This window comes from Blennius ocellaris, assembly GCF_963422515.1.
Source record: "Blennius ocellaris genome assembly, chromosome: 11".
Lineage (NCBI taxonomy): Eukaryota > Metazoa > Chordata > Actinopteri > Blenniiformes > Blenniidae > Blennius > Blennius ocellaris.
In genome coordinates this window covers 1,673,705-1,693,188 of record NC_137660.1, presented here as the reverse complement: position 1 = coordinate 1,693,188, position 19,484 = coordinate 1,673,705, and the positions used below count along the sequence as shown (strand labels likewise).

The 19,484-nt window shown below is 43.2% G+C and overlaps 1 protein-coding gene across 23 annotated transcripts in view; it reads right to left on the bottom strand.

The window, feature by feature from the left end:
• Positions 1-574: 574 nt before the first annotated feature.
• LOC308136813 (inositol hexakisphosphate and diphosphoinositol-pentakisphosphate kinase 1-like) overlaps positions 575-19,484 on the bottom strand; it is an 87,090-nt gene continuing 68,180 nt past the window's right edge. For 14 of the 23 annotated variants that reach the window (XM_080505318.1, XM_080505338.1, XM_080505323.1 and 11 more), the window contains 4 exons: positions 7,422-7,559; positions 7,114-7,170; positions 5,551-5,664; positions 575-2,661 (listed from right to left, as the gene is read on the bottom strand). In XM_080505318.1, the coding sequence (XP_080361444.1) occupies positions 2,570-2,661; positions 5,551-5,664; positions 7,114-7,170; positions 7,422-7,559 (401 nt within the window). In that variant the 3' untranslated portion in view covers positions 575-2,569. Of the gene's footprint in view, positions 2,662-5,550; positions 5,665-7,113; positions 7,171-7,421; positions 7,560-19,484 lie in introns of those variants that run through there. The other 9 variants (XM_080505336.1, XM_080505337.1, XM_080505330.1 and 6 more) reach the window with 4 other exon arrangements.

The following is a 19,484-nucleotide window of genomic DNA, read 5'->3' as shown; positions in this document are numbered from 1 at the left end:
TCACCCTGCACCACGTTCCAACATGCATGGGTGTGCCAGGGCCTGTTTTCAATTGAAGTGAGACTTAAGTTTCAATGGGATGAAATTGATTTGAATCTCACAGTTGCAACCGTGAAGCCACAACTAACTTCTTCCAATGTGGCAAAAAGTTACTAACTACTCAACATTTCACTACTTTGCTTGGAAATTAGATGATCTGATTGAACTATGTACAACATTTTTAAATGTGAATATTAGTTTTACATAATAAAAAAGAGCAACCCTATTCAGATTTTTTGACTCACAAGTGACTCATATCGGACCTGTTGTGTGGTAGTGTTTTCACACCAGACCCTGGCCTCCATCATATGTGGTACCAATCCAGATATTTTTCTACATGCGGCTGCTTCGTCGTTGACATGTGACTGATGTCACGGAGAAGCGCTGGAGGAAGCGGCTCCTGTTTTTCACATTTCGGCAGAGGTCTCAGAGTGACACTGGTCTGTTCAGAGTTAATAAAGCACATGTTCAGTCGACAACAGTAGTAAAAAAAGAGGCTGAACATAAAGAGGTGTGTTTCCACTGCTATTGATGTTTTATTGTTTCTAACCCGCTCTCTTCTCAACACAAACAGGTAGAAACATTTCAGGTTGTAGATCTGCCGCAGACAGCACAATTGCCTCTTTAAATAACAGCACATTAAATAATCACGTAAACACGCAGCTGAAAATCACTGCTGATTTGAATCTGAAAGGTAGATTTGTCCTCAGTCGGTGTTTCTCAGTGTTTGGAGGTCAGTTCACTCTCAGTTGAAGAAATAAGCAGCGTGTTTGTTTATCTCGGAGTGATCCTAACTCAACATGACGCCTGCCAACAAAGCAGTTAAAAAACAGACATCAAGGTTTTGTGCATTTCACAGATCCAGGTCAAAATCTGAAACCATTTCTTTGGGGTTTTTAAAGTGAAATCACACAGGATGTGAGGATAAAGCCTGTAGATCTTCCTCATGGGACTCGTTTACTACCTTAAATACTTTATTGGTTACAACACAAATCAACTGAATTATCTGACTTCTACATTCTCTCAGTGCTCATCTGATCAAGTGGTTTCTCCATTCAACACTAAATTAAAAGCAGGTTTCTTGAATTTGTTTGGCAGAAGAATCTCAAAGGCACATTTACAGGTACAAGGCAGTTTGTTCAGGCCGGTTTCAGTGTTCAGTCACACAAAGATCGGTATTATGAAAAACAAAAACAAGCAAAAATAATGGACTTTTAGATGTACTAAGTGGAATAAAAAGCAGTTTGAGTCAGTGTGAAGTGATTTGGGGAGTTTCCAGCTGGTTTTGTCCAGAGATAACATTTAAAAAGTGATGACCCGTATCCCTCCGGGGGACTTTGTATGCACACTGGGTCTGGGGCTGAAGCTGCTGTGGTTAACAAATACATTTTCCAAAGATGTGTGAATAATGAGGTCCACTATTTGTTGTTTTAATAACACAGAGGAATAAGACGGATGGTTAAATAAAAAAAAAAACATCAACTTCTACTGTGAAGCCAGTAATTTTGCTCTGAAACTGGAAATGGAGAAGTAAATCTCAACTGCTCCAATATGGCCCGTCTCCACGGGCAACAATTTCACATGAAAACCCAAAACCTTCATTGCATTCTGGGTGTTGGTTTAAACGACAATGGTGCTCAGAGCCACTGAAAACTCTTTGAAGACACTGCTACTGCGCATGCATGTAATGGCCGCAGTAACTAGTTCTTCTGCAACATGCTCAGTAGGTGGACAATAACAAACATGGAGGCCTCCGTTGTGTCATGATTCCTAGTCTATATTCTTCTGGGTCTTGGTAGTTAAACAGTTGAAAATCACTTCTAATAACAAGCCAACTAGGTTTTCTGTCAACGTGAATGTCCATGTCCATTGTTTAGAGTCACGAGTGATAGCAATCCACCTTGGTTGTCCAATGTAGTTTTCATGTCGGGCCACTAGTGGGTGCTGTTTCTGTTTTTAAAGGATGCCACAAACACACACATGCAGGGAACAATACGCTATAAACACTAACAATGTAATGTTGTACACAGACATTCATATGGAAAGATGTTTTCAGTGATTCCAAGCGCTGTTGTCGTGTGAACAGATGCCCAAACTCAATAAAAGAAAAGTGTTTTAAGCTGAAAACGTGTAAATGAGGCCCGTGTGAGTGTGTTACTGATCTTATCATTTCATCCTTTAGAAAGAAGTAAAGCTTTTGGATTGCTCTGGTAGGGTTGATTCTCAGTGAGGGAGGAGAGACGTGTGTCTGAAATGATCAATGTGACGGACTCAGGAACAACAAAAGACTAAATCAGAGCTCAAACTGCCTGTCCAGGCACTTGACTCTGGACAGGCAGCAGGTTCTTCATGCTGGCTCTGACCGGCGGTGAATCCAGTCCACGCTTGGCATCAGTAGCTTTATTTACAGTTTGACTTTCTCCCTCCACAGTAGTCAGAGCAGAGGAGAAGATGAAGAGCAGCACATGGAGAAGCCCGATGTCCCCCTCGGACCCTGTCCCGGGGGGTCCCTGTGTTGTCCACCTGACGTCTACTCACTGAAACTGAAGCTCATAGCGGAGGGGTCTGTGACCGGGGACGAGGGGCCGGCACTGGAGACGGTGCTGGATGGGATGCTGCCATCTTCACAGAGAGAGCAAAGGAAAGTGTTGGTTTTCTTTACAAGCACATACATTCTCCCGACATTCTCCGCCGCAAATTATATAGAGAGCAGTTCATGTGTAACGGAAGAACAGATCTCGTCACTGCGCCCCGGGGAGTCAGGATGCACGTGTGTGTGATGTGAAAGGACAGACATGACAACAGGAAGCTCCATCATTGCTCACCCGCAGTTCACCTCGTCTCGACAGTCAAGGTTTTTAACGGCTTCAATCAAGGACCAATTTTCAACTTTTCACATTTACTGAATACAAAATTATGCATTTTGGACTTTGAACAGTCCAAAAGAATATTACCATTTTTAATCGTTTGGTTTTTGACCAGCAAATAGAGAAGAAGAACAATTTACATCCGTCTTTAAAGGACATGAGTGTGGTTTCATCCAATGTGAATTAAATTCTCTCTTCATGAGCTTTTCTTTTCAGGAGTTCATATATTCAGACTTGTTTTGCCTGCATTTTCCCCAATGTAAGGAAATTCATATCAACTATCTTATCATTTATACAGAGCATGATCATGTAATAATGTAGAATTGTAATGGCATGTCCAGAGATTTAGTGTTATACATTGAAGTTCAACTGGCCTGCAAAAGGCTCCAAACCACCAACAAAAACTAAACATACAAGGATACAACACAACACTGAGACCCACGCTGAGAAATCAGTGATGCTGCCATGAAAACTATCAAACTAGCATTAGCCTCACAACCGTACTGTCTGGGTGAGTTTGTAAAAAAATTCATATTGCAAGAAAAACTTAAAAAAAAAAAAAAGTAATTTAAAAGGTTATGATAGCACTATTTTAATCAAGATGAAATTCGGCCGTATGTGACCCCTGAATGAAAATGTGTTTGACAATCCTGATTTAAACAGTTTAATGTAATAATGGTTAAAACAACACATTTATCTCAAACTGTCACTCAGACACAAAAACACAGGAGCCCTCCAAGTATTTCTATTTATAACAAAAGTATGTGTGGAAGGTTCAATAATTAGGTTTAGGAATTATATGATTCCAAATATAAAATATAATAAAAGTAATGAGATACAAGTACCTTGCTACTAAAAGTGCTGCTGTTACAATGACGTCTGCAGCAACCAACAATATAAAGATTTTCTAAATTTTAAATGTAATAAAGCTAATAGTGCAGGGATGTCAAACTCATTTTACTTTTAATTTCATCTTACGTAGGCCAGACAGGTAAATAATAGTATAATAATTGATAGTAAGGATTTATATGTGATTAAAAAGTTCACATTTAGTGAAATATCCTTTTACAACACATAACAAACCCCAAATTTTTATTAAATATCTGCAATTTAAACAATATTCTGACTCAGTTCATTGTGTGTGTCATGATCCTGCTCTCACTCACCCCTCCCTTCCTGAGAGTTTTTCACTCCTCCCCTCCTGTGTTCGCCTTAGCTCCGCCCCTGTGCACTCGCACTTCCTCCTCCTGGTCACAGCTGTTTGTCATCATCAGTGTGTGTATTTAATTCCCCTCTCTTGTAGCACTAGTTGCCAGTTCATCTGCATTCTCACACCATTCGTACCCGCCATTTTTTCCTTGTGTTGCCTTTGTGTTTTTCGACCTTCTGTCGGTCCGACTTTGCCTCCTGGATTTCCTCCTCAATCCCCTGGACTGGTTTTGACCTTGTACTGCCTGACTTTACTTCTGCTGTGGTTTTTATAATAAACACTTTTGAACTGAGCTTCTTGTCTGCCGCGCAATTGAGTTCACGAACCCAGACAGTGTGCTTTACACATTTACATCTTCAAAGGCAGAAAACATTTGGCTACAAGTAGCTGGGACTCAAAAATATAGTTTGTAAATATATATACTTGCAAAACTCTTAAAATGATCTTCAACGTAGAAATGAACTGATTCATTGGGTGCACCCCTTGTGATCAAATTGCAGTAAATGTCAATTTCTCACAGCTGGAAGTGCTCATCTCGTGGACCAGACTGGTCTCTCTGGCCAGTCAGTTCTGGCCCAATAATCATCCATGTGGCACCCCTGCAATAATTTAATCAAACATTTGAGCCAATAACATTTTGAAACCTTAATGTCTGTCTTTATGTTGGAGAACCTGAAGAGATATAATGACTGAAGTGGGAAAAACTTCAACACAATTTCTCTCAATTACGGTTGTATTTTGACTATTTTGCGATCTTAATAGCTTTTTATATTTGAAAAGGGCCACAATGATCACGTTATTTATAAGCATCACGTCACCGTTATTCAATTAAAAGCTTCTGCAATGTGAAGCGTGGTAGCGGTGAGGTCTCCGCAGATAAACGCAGGTCTGTGAGGTGACCTCTGCGAGCAGCTGCATGTGAAGGTCATGCGGACAGAAGGTCAGGCGCCGCCATTTATCTTCATCCAGCTTCTGCTGCGTGAGCATCGCCTCTGAAGCTCCTGCCCTCGGTTTGACTCATTTCCACTCATGGGAGTCGCATCGCAAGGAAAGTCTTTGGATTAGTTTTTTATTTTATCTGTATTTTAGGTGAAATGAAGCCTGATCGACATCGGGCAGCAAACCTACATGAATACAAAATATGTATAAATGGTATTTTGGATAGTAGAGAAGAGGCATGTGCGATGTAGATTCAAAACAAATACTATTCACGTTCCCAGCCAAGTCAATCCTCTAATAACAGTTTAAATGAGGCTTCCATTAAAAACAAACTCCATCATACGACTTGTTTACCCTCTTTGAAATGACAATAACGGCTTAAGTGAGTGCAGATATTTCTGGACTTAATCTATCGGAAAAATGCCTCGTGCAAACACAGATCAGGGGAAAGGGAAAGCAGGTCCAGATACTGTTGAAAATGCAGGAAGCACTCACGCCACAGAGGCTGGCTCGGCGGTCTGAGGGACGTCTCGGATCCAGAGGAGGACAGAGGTTGCTGAGGACTATACAGAGACGTCTGACTCTGAGAGTCGAACAAGCCTGAGAGAGCTGCAACACACAGGAACTTCATTTTTAAAAAAGCTGCTTTTTATACTTTTGAGCCACAACGCAGGTCGTCTGCACATGAAATGTCTCACATCTGCACGTTGCTTTGAGGTCAAACACCAAGCATTCATTTCAGAGCGTACTGGAACCCATTTACGCGAAAACTGATTGTTTTTGCACTTACATTTCAGAAAAGTGTCTCCTTTATGCAGTCGCATTTTGAAAATGATGCCCGTTTACATGGAAACCGCAGAAACTCTGAAAATTACTGATGACCAAATGAAGCTTCGGAGCCACGAGATGGCACTGTCTGTTCAATAAATGTTTGAAAGCAACATCTGGTGGAGTCAGAAAATAAAGAAAGTGGTTAATGAAGCTTCATAAAGCTTCATTTGGCAGTCACTACAATGAAGTGTTTTCAAACATTGACTGGAGTCATGATGCTCTGGAAGCCATCACTGTCATCGTCCATCTACTATTTACTATGGCTGTGGTGCGCAGAGCTGGGCAACGTAAGGTCTGCAGTAGTGACGGCCAAATTAAGCTTTAATGAAGATTCATGAACCATTTTCCATATTTTCTGACCACCAGATGGCACTCTTGGTTTGAAGATAGAGGCTGAAAGACTGTCGATGAAGTGTGTTTTCAAACATTTATTGAACAGACAGTGCCATCTAGTGGCTTCAGAAAATGTAGAAAGTGCTTCATGAATTTTCACTGAAGCTTCATTTGGTCATCACTAGCTTGCAGGCCCTTTAGTTCTGCTTGACTGGCCATCCAAGCGTCGAAGCGTCAAAGGAAATTTGCTGTCATTATCGGTTTTAGTACATCAAAAATGTTCACATTCTTCACATTCTTCGACATTATTATACTATTGGTTGTGTCAAGCATCCTCAGAAAATGTGTGTTTCTTAGTGGAAAATGATGATTAATGAAAAATACAGTTCTCATTTACTAAAATTGAAATGTAAAAGATTTTTTATCGTGATTTCCAGACAAAGGCTGGGAAAGAAAGTGACAGAGCAGCAGTACCTCATAAAAATCACAGAAAAAAATATTGTGCTTTTTGATCAAGAGATTATTCTTATGGAGCAAAACTCAAGGCAACATATGTCTCGGCCCTTAATAGTGTCGCTAATTTATCATGCATATCACCTTTGAGAAATGTTGCTGCCTACCCCTGCTCCAGAGTCTCATTACTTACAGTCCAGAGTCTCCTGGGACTTGGTAGTTTTATAGTTGAGAGTCTCCCTAATAACAATCCATCTGTTCATATAGTTGTCTGTGTACTCACCATCGTTAACGTTTAGCGTGTATTCTTGCATGCATGTGTGTGTGGTTTCGCGACAAAACTTAACAGATCCCACTGGTGGCACAATATGAAAAATACATTGTATTCAGTGTTTCTGCCATTTCCATATAACGTTTTCAAAAACTGCAAAAATGATTTACTTTCTCTTGAAAGCTTGAACTGTGTGATTTGGACTGCAGCAGCCGAGGTTCTTTTTCCTGAGAGTGGGGAAGCAGAGGAGTGACGTCTGGCTCACGCCGACTGAGTGGAACCTAGAGAACAGCTAAACTAATACAAATGACATGGGAGGCATGCGTCTAATTTGTAACGGTACCTTACATTAAGGAGAGACTTAAACGTCAATACCTTTCAAACTTTCAGAAGAGAGTTTATATTTTCTGCATGACTGTTCTGTTCTGTCATAAAGTAAAGGATTGAACTGGACTGAAGACAAGTCCTGCACACCTACCTTTCATAGTTTTGGCGTGAGCTTCGCTGCTGCTCTCACACACCCGGTTGAGGAACTCGTCCACCTGCTTCAGGGAGAGCAAGTTGTGCAGCGTCTCCAGCGGGTAGATGGACGGCACCATGGAGCAGCCTTCGAATCCTGCAGCACAGACAGGAGAGACACAGACAAAGCCTGTCGATCCACTTCTCCTTCGGGGAGGCGTTCGGCTCTCTGTGCGTGCTGGCTGCTCTCCCCGTGAACAAAACCTCTGTTTTTGACTTGACACACAAGCCTTCAGGCAGCGGCTTGTTACCGTCCAGAGCGGCAGCCGCTGTAGTTCACACACCGGCTGGCTACAGGCAGCAATTCCAAACACGCAAACTGACACTAAACTGGGAAAGACTTATGACAAACGAGTGCTGCTGTCTGCTGGTTAGTCAGTACAAAATCTGGATTGTGATCATCTTAAGGTGAGTCGTACTCCGTTAACACACTGTCACAAGAACAATGATCACATGTTCAGGCACGTTTGGGTCAAGCTGGATGTACAGTGTCGAGGTCCTTATATAAAACCCTGATATGAACTTCTCACGTGCTCAAGTTCTGATTCAGCAACAGCAACGGCAACACTATTTATTTGGATTAAAATATACACACATTAAATTTTTTTCCTCTATTTTCTTGAGTATTAACAATTGTATATTCTCACTGAAGGCGTCAAAACTATGGATGAACACAAATGGAGTTATGGAGTAACAAATAAGATTCTGTCAAAGGAGCCGCCAATGCAAACCCTCTGCCTCCCTGTCAAAGAGCTTCATGAGGTCGTCACCAGAAATGGTTTTCACTCCACAGCTGAGCCTCGTCAGCTTTCATTGGTGGAATTTCTGCCTTCTCAATGAGGTCGTGAGGACTTCATTATGGTTCATCAGTTTTGTTGTGCAGAAGTCAGACTGGTGCACAGCCAACTGCGTGCACCAACTGTTAGAATTCATATTGTGGCAAGAACCAATCAGCTGAAGAGAATTGACAGTCCATCATTACTTTAAAATACTTTTGAAAATTCCATAAAGTTTGAATTTGTCCCAACTACAAGGAATGGACTTTAGACCAGTGGGAATTTTCACTTGAAACGATGCCCCAGCATTGAATATTTTGTGAAAATTTTTAAATTCTTGACTAGGAAGCTCAGGGTTTCTAACTTGTATCTAATTGAAATCTATACAAAGGCCTGTGAATCAATATGGAAATCACAACTTGCTCTTAACAATCTGCACAGACACACAAGCGATGCTATAAAAAAACCCATCTTGGAGTATAAAGGTTGAACTAATGCTTCCACTTCATCCATCTGCAAGGCAGCATGCTGGTTGCTGATCGGCCGTGCATTTCTACAATATTAATGATCAATAGCTACAGCCGCTGTCACCGTGCTGCTCACTGCAACAACCTAAGCGGTGGAACAGTACGGGAGAAATGCAGTGACTGCTTCATGGTCGGGAGGTGAGGCCGTGCAGGAGGCTGAGCTGCACAACTTATTAAAGCCTGTTCTCACACACGTGACAGAAAATCAAGAAGAGAAGTGAATTCAATATTTATATCTCCATATATATCAAATATACTTATGCATACCACCTGGGACCAGTAGATGTCGCTGAATAGCAATAGAAAGTCGCTACATTACCAAAGAAAAACCTCCAATACAACTGTGTTTTCATCAAAAAGACACTACATTTAGAGCAGGGGTATCAAACATGAGGCCCGTCCAGCTAAACTGCCAAGTTTCTGCCAGTTCTTCAGTAAATGCAAGACAAACAATAACAACAATGGCGACCTCCAAAGTACTGAGACTCCCAGTCCACATTCTCCTATAAAGAGTGGTTTTATAATTAAGTCACCAAGAATAACAATCCAACTTTGCCACCTGTGTATACCGGTGATGTGTGGTGAGGTTACTGGCTGGTGAGGCTCCGCCTCCTCTTGACTCAGATTAACATTGGTAGTAGTGAAAAGAGCATCTTATTTCACTCTTCACCCAAGAGCATCAACTGGTAATGCTTCATATCTTCAGCATTCCTCTTTCAGTCACACTGACACCAACACAAACATAAACACAGGAACATGTTTGTCCTACAAAGAAATTTTATTTTATAGAGATGGATAGAGCACCCTTCTTGTGTCCAAGCAATTCATATTTACTGTGAACTAATCAAAGTATAAAGATGTGTGCAGTACAAATTTACTTTGACCTTCAGTAAAAATTTCCAAGAGATATCAGTGGGGAAATCCAAGATGGTGGGGTTGCGGGCGCCGCCATACTTATTTACAGGTCACCGCCATCTTGAAATCGTGCGAGGCGATGACAATATATATGCTGCATAGTTATTGCCTTGATATGACAGTTGCCAAAGTGAGATATGGGCTATATATATATATATATATGTGGAAATAAAGAAGCAGTACAGGAGACCTATATGGCCTGTATATTCACATATATGCACCTCAATTTTGCCTATATGTGGCATATATATGCATAGATGCAGCATATATGTGCATATATGCAGCATATATATTGTCATACATGTGCATATATGCAGCATATATATTGTCATATATTGTCATATATGTGCATATATGCTGCATATAGGTTTCATATATGTGCATATATCCTCATATAGGTTCTTTCCATGTGGGGTAGCTGCACTGCTGCTGCTCATTACCATCTTATCTATTGGAATCTTTACCTTTACTTTTGGTTCTCAGAGTTCTGGTTTACTGGAGGTTCTAGGTTTTCTAAAAGTAGAATGGAGGCGGAGCTTTCAGAGTGGATCTCTCTCTTATCTATCTATCTGTCTGTCCTCTCCTCTGTCCTCTCTTCCGTCCTCTCACCCCAACAGGTCAGCAGAAAAGACGCCACCTCTAACTCTGGTTTCTCCAAAGGTTTCTTCCTGTTAGAGGGACTTTTTCATTTCCATACTTGCTCATATGAGTTTTCTCTATCAAAGTCACCTGTGCTTGTGTATAAAATAAAGAACAATGACATGATTCATGGATGGTTTTATTCTTTTAAAGTTGTCACAGGTACTTTTTGAAGGTTTGTCATGGACATTTACTCCTTTCCTGCTGAAGTAACTACAGTTACTCTCCATTCTTGTAGTTTGTTTTGCTTAATGCACCACATTGTCACTGCATGAATGAAGTAGGCAGATCAGTTTAGTAGGTGAACTCTCCAGATGTGGTTCCAGCTGCAGTGTCTTGCTGAAATCGGTTCAGAGAGAGTTGGACAACTTGGTCAATCATGTCCACAGCAAGTGTCTCCAGAATAAAGGTTTGATCCTACAGAATAAAGGTTTGCTACGTGGCTCAGCAACAATCTGGGATATAAAATAAGAGGTGCAGTGATGTGAAATGTAAATGTACTGCAGTATTTAGAATAGAGAAGAGTAAATGTACTGCAGTATTTAGAACAGAGAAGAGTAAATGTACTGCAGTATTTAGAATAGAGAAGAGTAAATGTACTGCAGTATTTAGAATAGAGAAGAGTAAATGTACTACAGTATTTAGAATAGAGAAGAGTAAATGTACTACAGTATTTAGAATAGAGAAGAGTAAATGTACTGCAGTATTTAGAATAGAGAAGAAGGTTAGATGAGACACTATGTTGTCCTGAAGGTAAGGAAACATGACAAATAGAAGGAAAGCTGATTCAGGAGGTCTGAAATAATTCTGCCTCAATTCATTGTCAATAATTCCTCACCAGTAAGATTATTGCCTCAAATAGCAACGTTTAATTTCTTTTCAGAAATGTTTGTAGTTCTTCCACCTGAGCCTGGAGATCAGAGGCTGTTTTTATGATGAGACATTGAATTGTTAAAAATTTGGTTACATCCTCTTCTACATTTGTAAAGTTTTCTTTGTTCATGGGAATCAGATCATTTATGTAATTGAAGTGATTCAGCATTTTCTTAAGAAGATGACTACAGGTTGATAAAGAAACTCAAAACCTCCTTCATTATACTTTTTGTTCAAAGCATTCTTACCCATTCATTATGAGTGATTTTTTTTTCTAGTCTGTGTTTTTATAAATTGAATATGGAATATGATGGGTGTGGTTCTCCCTCTTCAATCCACTTGACTCTGGACCTTATAAATACTCTCTGAGCTTTATTCACATTATATCCACCTGGATGTTCCTCCAGTGTTCTTGTGCTTCTTCAAACTGAACATGATCCATGAAACCGTGACGTAACTGAAGCGGTGACGTCAGTTGGCCTTTTAAATATGGCGGCGACCACAAACACGTATGGCGGCGGCCACAAACAAGTATGTCGGCGCCCGTACGCCACCATTGTGATACCGCACTGGCGAGGTTTGAGTTTTGGGAGTAGTATGGCGCTGACCGTGAGCAATAATGGCGGCGTCCGCAAACAAGTATGTCAGCGGCCGTACGGCACCATTTTTATACCGCAGTGGTGAGGTTTCAAGTCTGGAGGAGCACGGTTGCATTGCGGATCATGTACTCTTGCCTCCCACCGACAGTGACGCTGTGATTGTGCGTTTGAACAAAACAAGGCAGCGACCCGCAGGAAGCAGCCATACTCCATGTAGTACTGCCTCCCACCAACAGTGGCGCTGTGGTGGTGATTCGGATCAAAATGGCAAAACAAGATGGCGGCGGCCGTCAGGAAGCGGACATATTGTCGGCCATCTTGGATTCCCCAATTACGGCTTCTCAAAATTTCTGTTATTTTTCAAACTTTAGATTCTGCTGCTTTATTCAATTTAATATAAGTTATCTATCAAAATGACAAGAAAATACAATTATTTTAGGCCAAAAGTTTAGTTATCACATACTTCATTTTTTTTCTACTTACTCCAATCTTATTTAAAAAACAAAACAAAAACTCCATCTCAATGGATAATTCAGTTCACCTACGCCCCCTTGAGGTAAGGCTGGGTACCTGCGTGCCTCACTGGCTGTATTTTCTCTGCACTTTTGCGGCATGATCAGCAGGAAGGATTCGTTCACGCATACATTAAAGATATTACAGCGACTGTAGAGAGTCTTGCTGTAAAACAAATATGACTGTAAAGTTCATATTGTTGATATGCTGAGGAACTGATACGGGCAGCGTCAACAAGTTTGTATTGGATCACAGTCAAACATGAGGCAGAGTTCTCCACTGCCTCACCCGGGATTTCATCCACGAATACTCAAGCTCTGGCATTTTTACTTAATAAAATGTGCAGAGTCATACTGAAAATGCATCTTTAACGCAAATCAGTGGAAAATATTAATATTTATTTCATGTTTAAGTTTTTCTTTTTTCATGATGGCAGGTGAGGTGTTTATAGCATATTGATCTCTTCATCCATTTCTGCCATTTCCCAGTTTCCAAAAAGTTGTGTTTTTAGTGGCTCTGAGCTGTTGTGTAAATGGCGTAAAAAAAGGTTTTGCGTTTTCACTTGAAACGTTGTGTAAATGGGGCAAATGTGGCCGGGCTGAAATGGCCCACTTCCCAGTTACTTATAGCAGGGTTTCACTATAGCGTTACACATGCAAAGGACTGAAGAGAAGGACATAAGGACACAGTGAGACACGTACATATAAAGTACAACTGACTCACCTTTCTCTGTTTCCGACAAGATTTAATAGCGACAGAAAAGACGAGGAAAAAAAAGAAAGAGGAAGTCATTGTGGCGTTTCATCACTTCAGGGTTGTCTACAGCTCTGAACTGCTGCGTCTCTAAGGCCTTCACGGTAGTGGCTGCAGCCTCGCATCAATCCACCATCAACTCAGAACAGTTACAACACAGAAGTGGAAAGACATTTCTTCTGCAGATACTTGGGATATTTTGTTAAAAATCAATTCCACAACTCATTAAAACTAGCAAAACCTTTGTTTTCCAGCATTAATTCAGTCACCTAAAGCCAGACTGGTTGTTTCTTCTTCTGAAACAGCATATCAAGCTCACAATGTCCAGCTAATGCAGTGCTTCTCAAATGGTGGGGCGCGCCCCCCTGGGGCGTGGTGGGGTGTCAGGGGGGGCGTGAGGCGGGCGCGACTTTCAGTATTAGTGTCTTTATTCATGCTTGAACAATAAAAAAGGACCTCCAGCCACTAGGTGGCAGCAGTGCTCAAACTAATCAACAGGCTGCCTGTTCAACCAGTAGAGAAGAAGAAGTACTACACATGAACACCGGTGTACAGAGCTGGCGGAGGAGGAGGAGGAGAGGTGGAGAAGTTTCTGACAGGAGTGAAAAGAAGAAAGGATGAGGCGTCAGAGGAAAAGAAAACAGGTGACAGTAAACATAAAGCTAGTAAGAGCAGAAGATATGACGATGCTACGTCGCCCTTGGGTTTACCGTGAACACGTCGGAAACCAGGAAACACCCGTTTGTGTTTTATGCCTAAAAACTCTGGCAGCGGAGCATGAAGCCAAATAAATGAAGACGGCACCTGGAGACCAAACACCTTACACCTGGAGACCATACACCATACACCTGGAGACCATACACCATACACCTGGAGACCATACACCTGGAGACCATACACCTGGAGACCATACACCCGTTATATCAGTAAGCCACTGGAGTTTTTTCATCGTAAACTCCATGAGTATCGCCAACAAGCCGCTCATTGTGTCAGCGCGGCATCAGTAAACAAAGCAGCCTGTTAGCCTCTTACAAAGTTGCCCACCACATCGCAAGGTGCAAAAAACCTCCCACCATAGCAGATTTATTTTGATAATCAGGCGATTGTATGCAGAATGCTGGTGCCAGCAACTCATACATGGTTTATACAGATAAATAAATACATATTATCAAGTTCTCAATGGTAGTACAATTCGGGGGGGGGCCCTGAAAAAAATTCTGTCCTCTAGGGGGGGCGTGACAGAAAATAATTGAGAACCACTGAGCTAATGTAATCTATAGACGTTTAAAAAAGTCCATTCACAGTGGCTGTCGGTATGTGAAGAAGCACGGAGGTGGTCCCTTTGGCGCACATGCAAAGAAGAAACCTGTTTACAGCCGCTTGTGAGACGGAGCCTGGATGAGAGCGACAGGCATCATTAACAGGCAAACATATGAAAGAAGTGAATGCACAGGCAGAAAGAAAGACAAAGCAAAGCTCAGCTGCTACTGCCAGTGGCTTGCTGGTGCTCTGCTGTGGCTCAGGCGAGGAAGAGGAAGTGAGGAGGAGTGCCCCGGGGCATACAGAGGCTGACCGTGCAGAGATTCTGGGAGCTCCTGACCAGACGTCAGCCAGCTCTCCAGCAGCTGGAGGTGGTAGGGGCAGTGGTGCAGGTGGTGGGCCATGGCCCCGTCCACCGCCAGAGGGGCAAACCCCAGCAGCTGGACCGCCGGGACCTCGTTGGGCGGCTCTGAGGGGTGAGAGGCAGAGCAGGGAAAGGAGAAAGAAGAGACAGTACAGTGGCGGGAGGAGAGGGATGGGAGGAGCTGTGCCACAGACAGGAACAAATTCAGTCTGAATTGCAGACTTCACCTGATCAATACGGCCCTCCAGCTTGGAGCCCCCTCAGGAACCACGCTGCGCTGCAGCCACGCAGGCTACAGACTCAATTTTTCTATACACTATACACTGTTCTGTTGGGTCTCTCAAATTAAAAATATATTTGGATTGGTTGATTTGATCAAATAGCAAACATTACAGGTATTGAGGCAGTGAGCCTGGTGACAAATTACACTTGAGTATAACATGTTAAATATACATGCATATAATAGTGGTTCTGTCAAAGTTAAATAAGTGACTTTCAGGGGAGACGCTATTCAATCACACAGGGGTCACGACAGGCATGGCAGCAGCGAGGCAGGTGTCAAATTACAATATAATATCTATTCCTTTGTGTAATAGGCTCAGCGAAACTTTGACGTGTGCCATCATTTTATCTTACAGGGCATTCCATGATGGTAGTAGTGAGGCTGGTGCAAAATCACCCCTTCAGTCATTTAGGCAATAATAGATGTGTTGCTGTAGCAAGGTGACGTCACTGCAGGACTTATAATCAACGAGACTTAGCTCGATCACACTACAGGCAAAGAGACAGTGGGGCAGATGCCAAATTACAGCTTCATATATATCTGATTAAGTATGTACCATCACCAAATGGCTTTCAGAAAATACTTAATTGTATAACACTAGTACAGCCAAGGTGAGGCTGGTGCCAAATACAACTAGAAGGATGTCGTCAATAATCATCAAAATATGTCATCACGGAATGACTTCCAGAAAAGAATTCCTTCTTTACTTTCACCAGGATAGATGCAGGAGTCAAATACAACAATTTGTAAACATGGAGAGTGTTGTGTCCGTAACTGGTGTGAATATTTCACAACTTGATTACCAGCGGCACACATGGAACAACAGCTTGAGGAGCTCATGCACACACTTGAAACATTTCAAACGTTTCACTTCACTTTTCAAAGGACCTGGGCCTTTAATCTACTTTTTGTGTGACTGTTAAATTATGCACATTAAGTACACCCGTCTAACAGAAATACTCAAATAACGTGAGATATTCTTTGATATTCTTCCGCTATTCAACAGTTTTTTTCCATTTCACCCAGGAAAACCTTCAGGTTTATCCATTCAGCAAAATAAAATGGAAGCAGTTCTGATGCATGTGTCATCTGACTAATCTAAAAACACAACTTTCTTCAAATAGAAAATGACAAAACAGTGCAACAATAACTAACTGATCATCGAGAGAAAGAGGAACATCATTGATAATTTGTCAGAGTTTGACAGTGACAAACCTCCTGAAAATCTCAGCACCAAAACCACTTTCTAAAATCGTTTCAATCCTGTCATGTTCAAATACCACAATATCCCTTCCCACCTCCAAATGGGAAGAAGATCTCAACATTAACATAGAACCAATGCTTTGGTCACAAATCTGTAGAAATACATTCAAAATGAGCAACAACACCAATATACAGCTTATACAATACAAGGTCCGACACAGAGTTCATTACACCGGACCAAGGATGTTCAAGATGGGTCTCACTTCCTCTAACATATGTTCAAACTGCACAGCTGATCTACCTGATACCTCCCTACATGCACTCTGGCAGTGTACACCAGTCCAAACATTCTGGCAAAACATCTGTGAAGACTGATCATTATGCCATTCCAGTCTCACCTGCACTTTGCCTGTTAGGTGATCTGACAGAAATTAAAAGAGAGAAAAATGAATCCTTTACACTCCTGGTCTCCTGAAGCATCGCGATCCTCATGAACTGGAAATCCAAAAGTAATCTGAATGTAAAGTTATTTATAAACTTGCTCCTAGACCACATCACATTGGAGAGAATTTCTGCTTGTAGGAAAAATTATTTGGCACAATTTGAGTTGACGTGGTCCCCAATAATTAAATACACCATGTAGCCCTGTGTGGGGGGGGGGGGGGGGGGGCTTGGGGCTCTTGGGGCCATCTGTGGCTGGGGCGTCATGGCTTGGCTGGTTGGATGCCATCACCCCCCTTGCGGTCTGGGGGGGTGATGGCATCTATCCTGGTGAGTGACGGCCTCGCCTGGGGGGTGCTAGGGAGGTTGTGTGTGTGTGTGTGTGTGTGTGTGTGTGTGTGTGTGTGTGTGTGGGGGGGGGGGGGGGGCAGCCATTCTGCCTGGCCGGTGTAAGCGGGTGTGGGGCTTTGAGGCCTTGGGGGCTGGGTGCCCTCCCCTTTCTGGTGGGGATGCCCGCTGCGGCGCCAGGGGTGGATCCTCCCTCTGCCACCCTCCCCCCGCTGGGGCAGGGTTGGCCCCTGCTGCCGTTCTGTGGGGGGATGGGGGACAGTGGGGCTCCAGGTTTGGATGGACAGCTGACTGGAGGTGACCCCCAGGGGCGTTTATATGGGAGAGGGTTCGGGTGTGTGTGTGTGTGTGTGTGTGTATGTGTGGGTGTGTGTAAGTGTCTGTGCGTGTGTGTGTGTGGGGGGGGCTGTGTCCCCTAGCTGCTGGCCTCCAGCCAGGCTCGTGCTGGGCCATGCGGGTCTTTGGCCGTGGGGTGGGATCAGGGGGGCTTCCTGCCCGGGTCCTCTTAACTGTGGTCTGGCCCCTCCCCCGACTTTGCACTGCCCACAATTTTAACTACACTTAGTCACGCAGTGTCTTGAGGGGATAAGCTGGCTTTCAGGGTTCTGGTAGAACGCCCGGGCCCCCCCCCCCGCTACCCCTCAATTTTAAACCGCACCTTAGACACACACATTGCACCCAATAGGAAGTGGTTCTCCCTCCCTATTCACGGTTGGATTGGTGGAGGATGAGATCTTGTAGTGGCCTGGTGGGGGCCTGGCTGGCGACCTGGGGAGTGGGGAGCACCCCCCTCCCCACCAAACAAATGTATGTGTGTGTGTGTGTATGTATGTGTCTGTGTGTGTATGCGTATGCTTAGGTGTGGGTGTGTGTGTGGGTTGGGATTAGGGGATGGGGCGGTGGGGAGGTGGTATTGGGGCTCCTGGGGGTTGGAGGGTGGCTGTCCTCCGGCCGGGCCCGGCTGGGCCTACGCTCTTCCTGATCTGGGTGGGGGGACTGGTCTGGGGCTTGGTGGCTGGGGCCTTCTCTGTCCCGCCGGGTTGGGGGGACAGAGAGTGCCCCCGGGGGTGCGGTGGGCTCCGCTGCCGGGATCGGGGGGCTCCCTGCCCGTGTGGCCTGGGGGCCCTGCAGTGGACGGTCCCGGCTCTCCGGGGTGGTTTGTTGGGGCCTGCCGGGTGCCGGAGTGGCGGCGTCTGGCCCTGGTGGCCCCGGGGTGGTACTGTGGGCCCCCCCCCCCCCACAACAATTCCATTCACATCCAGTGGACAAACCACACACACACACACACACACACACACACACACACACACACACACACACACACACACACACACACACACACACACACACACACACACACACACACACACACACACACACACACACACACACACACACTCCTCATTGATGAGATTTGCTGCTGATTTTTCTTATTTTCTGCTATTGTTCTTTCAATTATCAAAATCGTGTTTTTTGTTCTTTGTTTTGTGTCATTTTGTTTTTGTGTTTGTTATCATTGTTGTTGTTGTTTTGCTTTTTGTTTTGTTGTTGCTCAGGCTAGTTTAATCTCATGACAGTTGGAGAATATTTGGATCAGTGTGATTACTGTATTAAAAAAAAAAAGAAAGAAATCTATGTAGCACTAACAAAGGTATTGTATTTATCTCTCCACCAAGTCTATCTCTGTCTCTCCTCTCCTCTCCTCTCCTCTCCTCTCCTCTCCTCTATCCTTTCACCCCAACCGGTCCGCAGAATGCCGCCACCTCTGACTCTGGTTTCTGCAAAGGTTCTTCCTGTTAGAGGTAGTTTTTCCTTTCCACAGTCGCAAACAAACCTGCTTGCTCATGTGGATATGTTGGGCTTTTCTATTTTCTCTGTAAAAGCATATAGGAATGACTGTACTGTATTTTAAAATGTTTTTTTAACAAAAAAATACTTAATCGACCGTGAAAGAATGAATGAAAGTCAAGAATTTTGATTTCCATCTTAAGAAAGAAATGCAGTTTGTGACTTTACCTCCAAGTGGAAAAGGAAAACAATATAAATAATATTTGAAAAGTCTGCAGCAGTTGAAAGCCCTGCTCTGATTCTCCCACGGCTGCAACTGTCTTCAGAGGAAGTGTGATTTAGAGTACCGCAAGAATTCGCCCAACATCAACATCAAATCAACAGTTGACTATATTGACCTTAAAAACCTGTCACAAAAAGGTAAATAAGGATTCATATCATCAATGTGGATTATATCTGAACACTTGTTCAGATATAATCTGAAAATATATCAGATATGCAGCCTCTGCTTGTTGTTCTGGAGAAACTTGTATGATGATCCTGCTGCTCAGATGACATGTAATCTCTGCTCGAGCGACGCTGATGCCAAACGAACTGGCGCCATCTGACGGTGCTTTTCTGAGAAATCCTGAGCATCAGCCAGACGCGTCTAGACAGGAATCATTTATCTGTGTACTGTACGGTTTCAATGAGACTCAATCGGTCATCAAAAGCGACGATAGGCTCATTAAAGTCCAGAC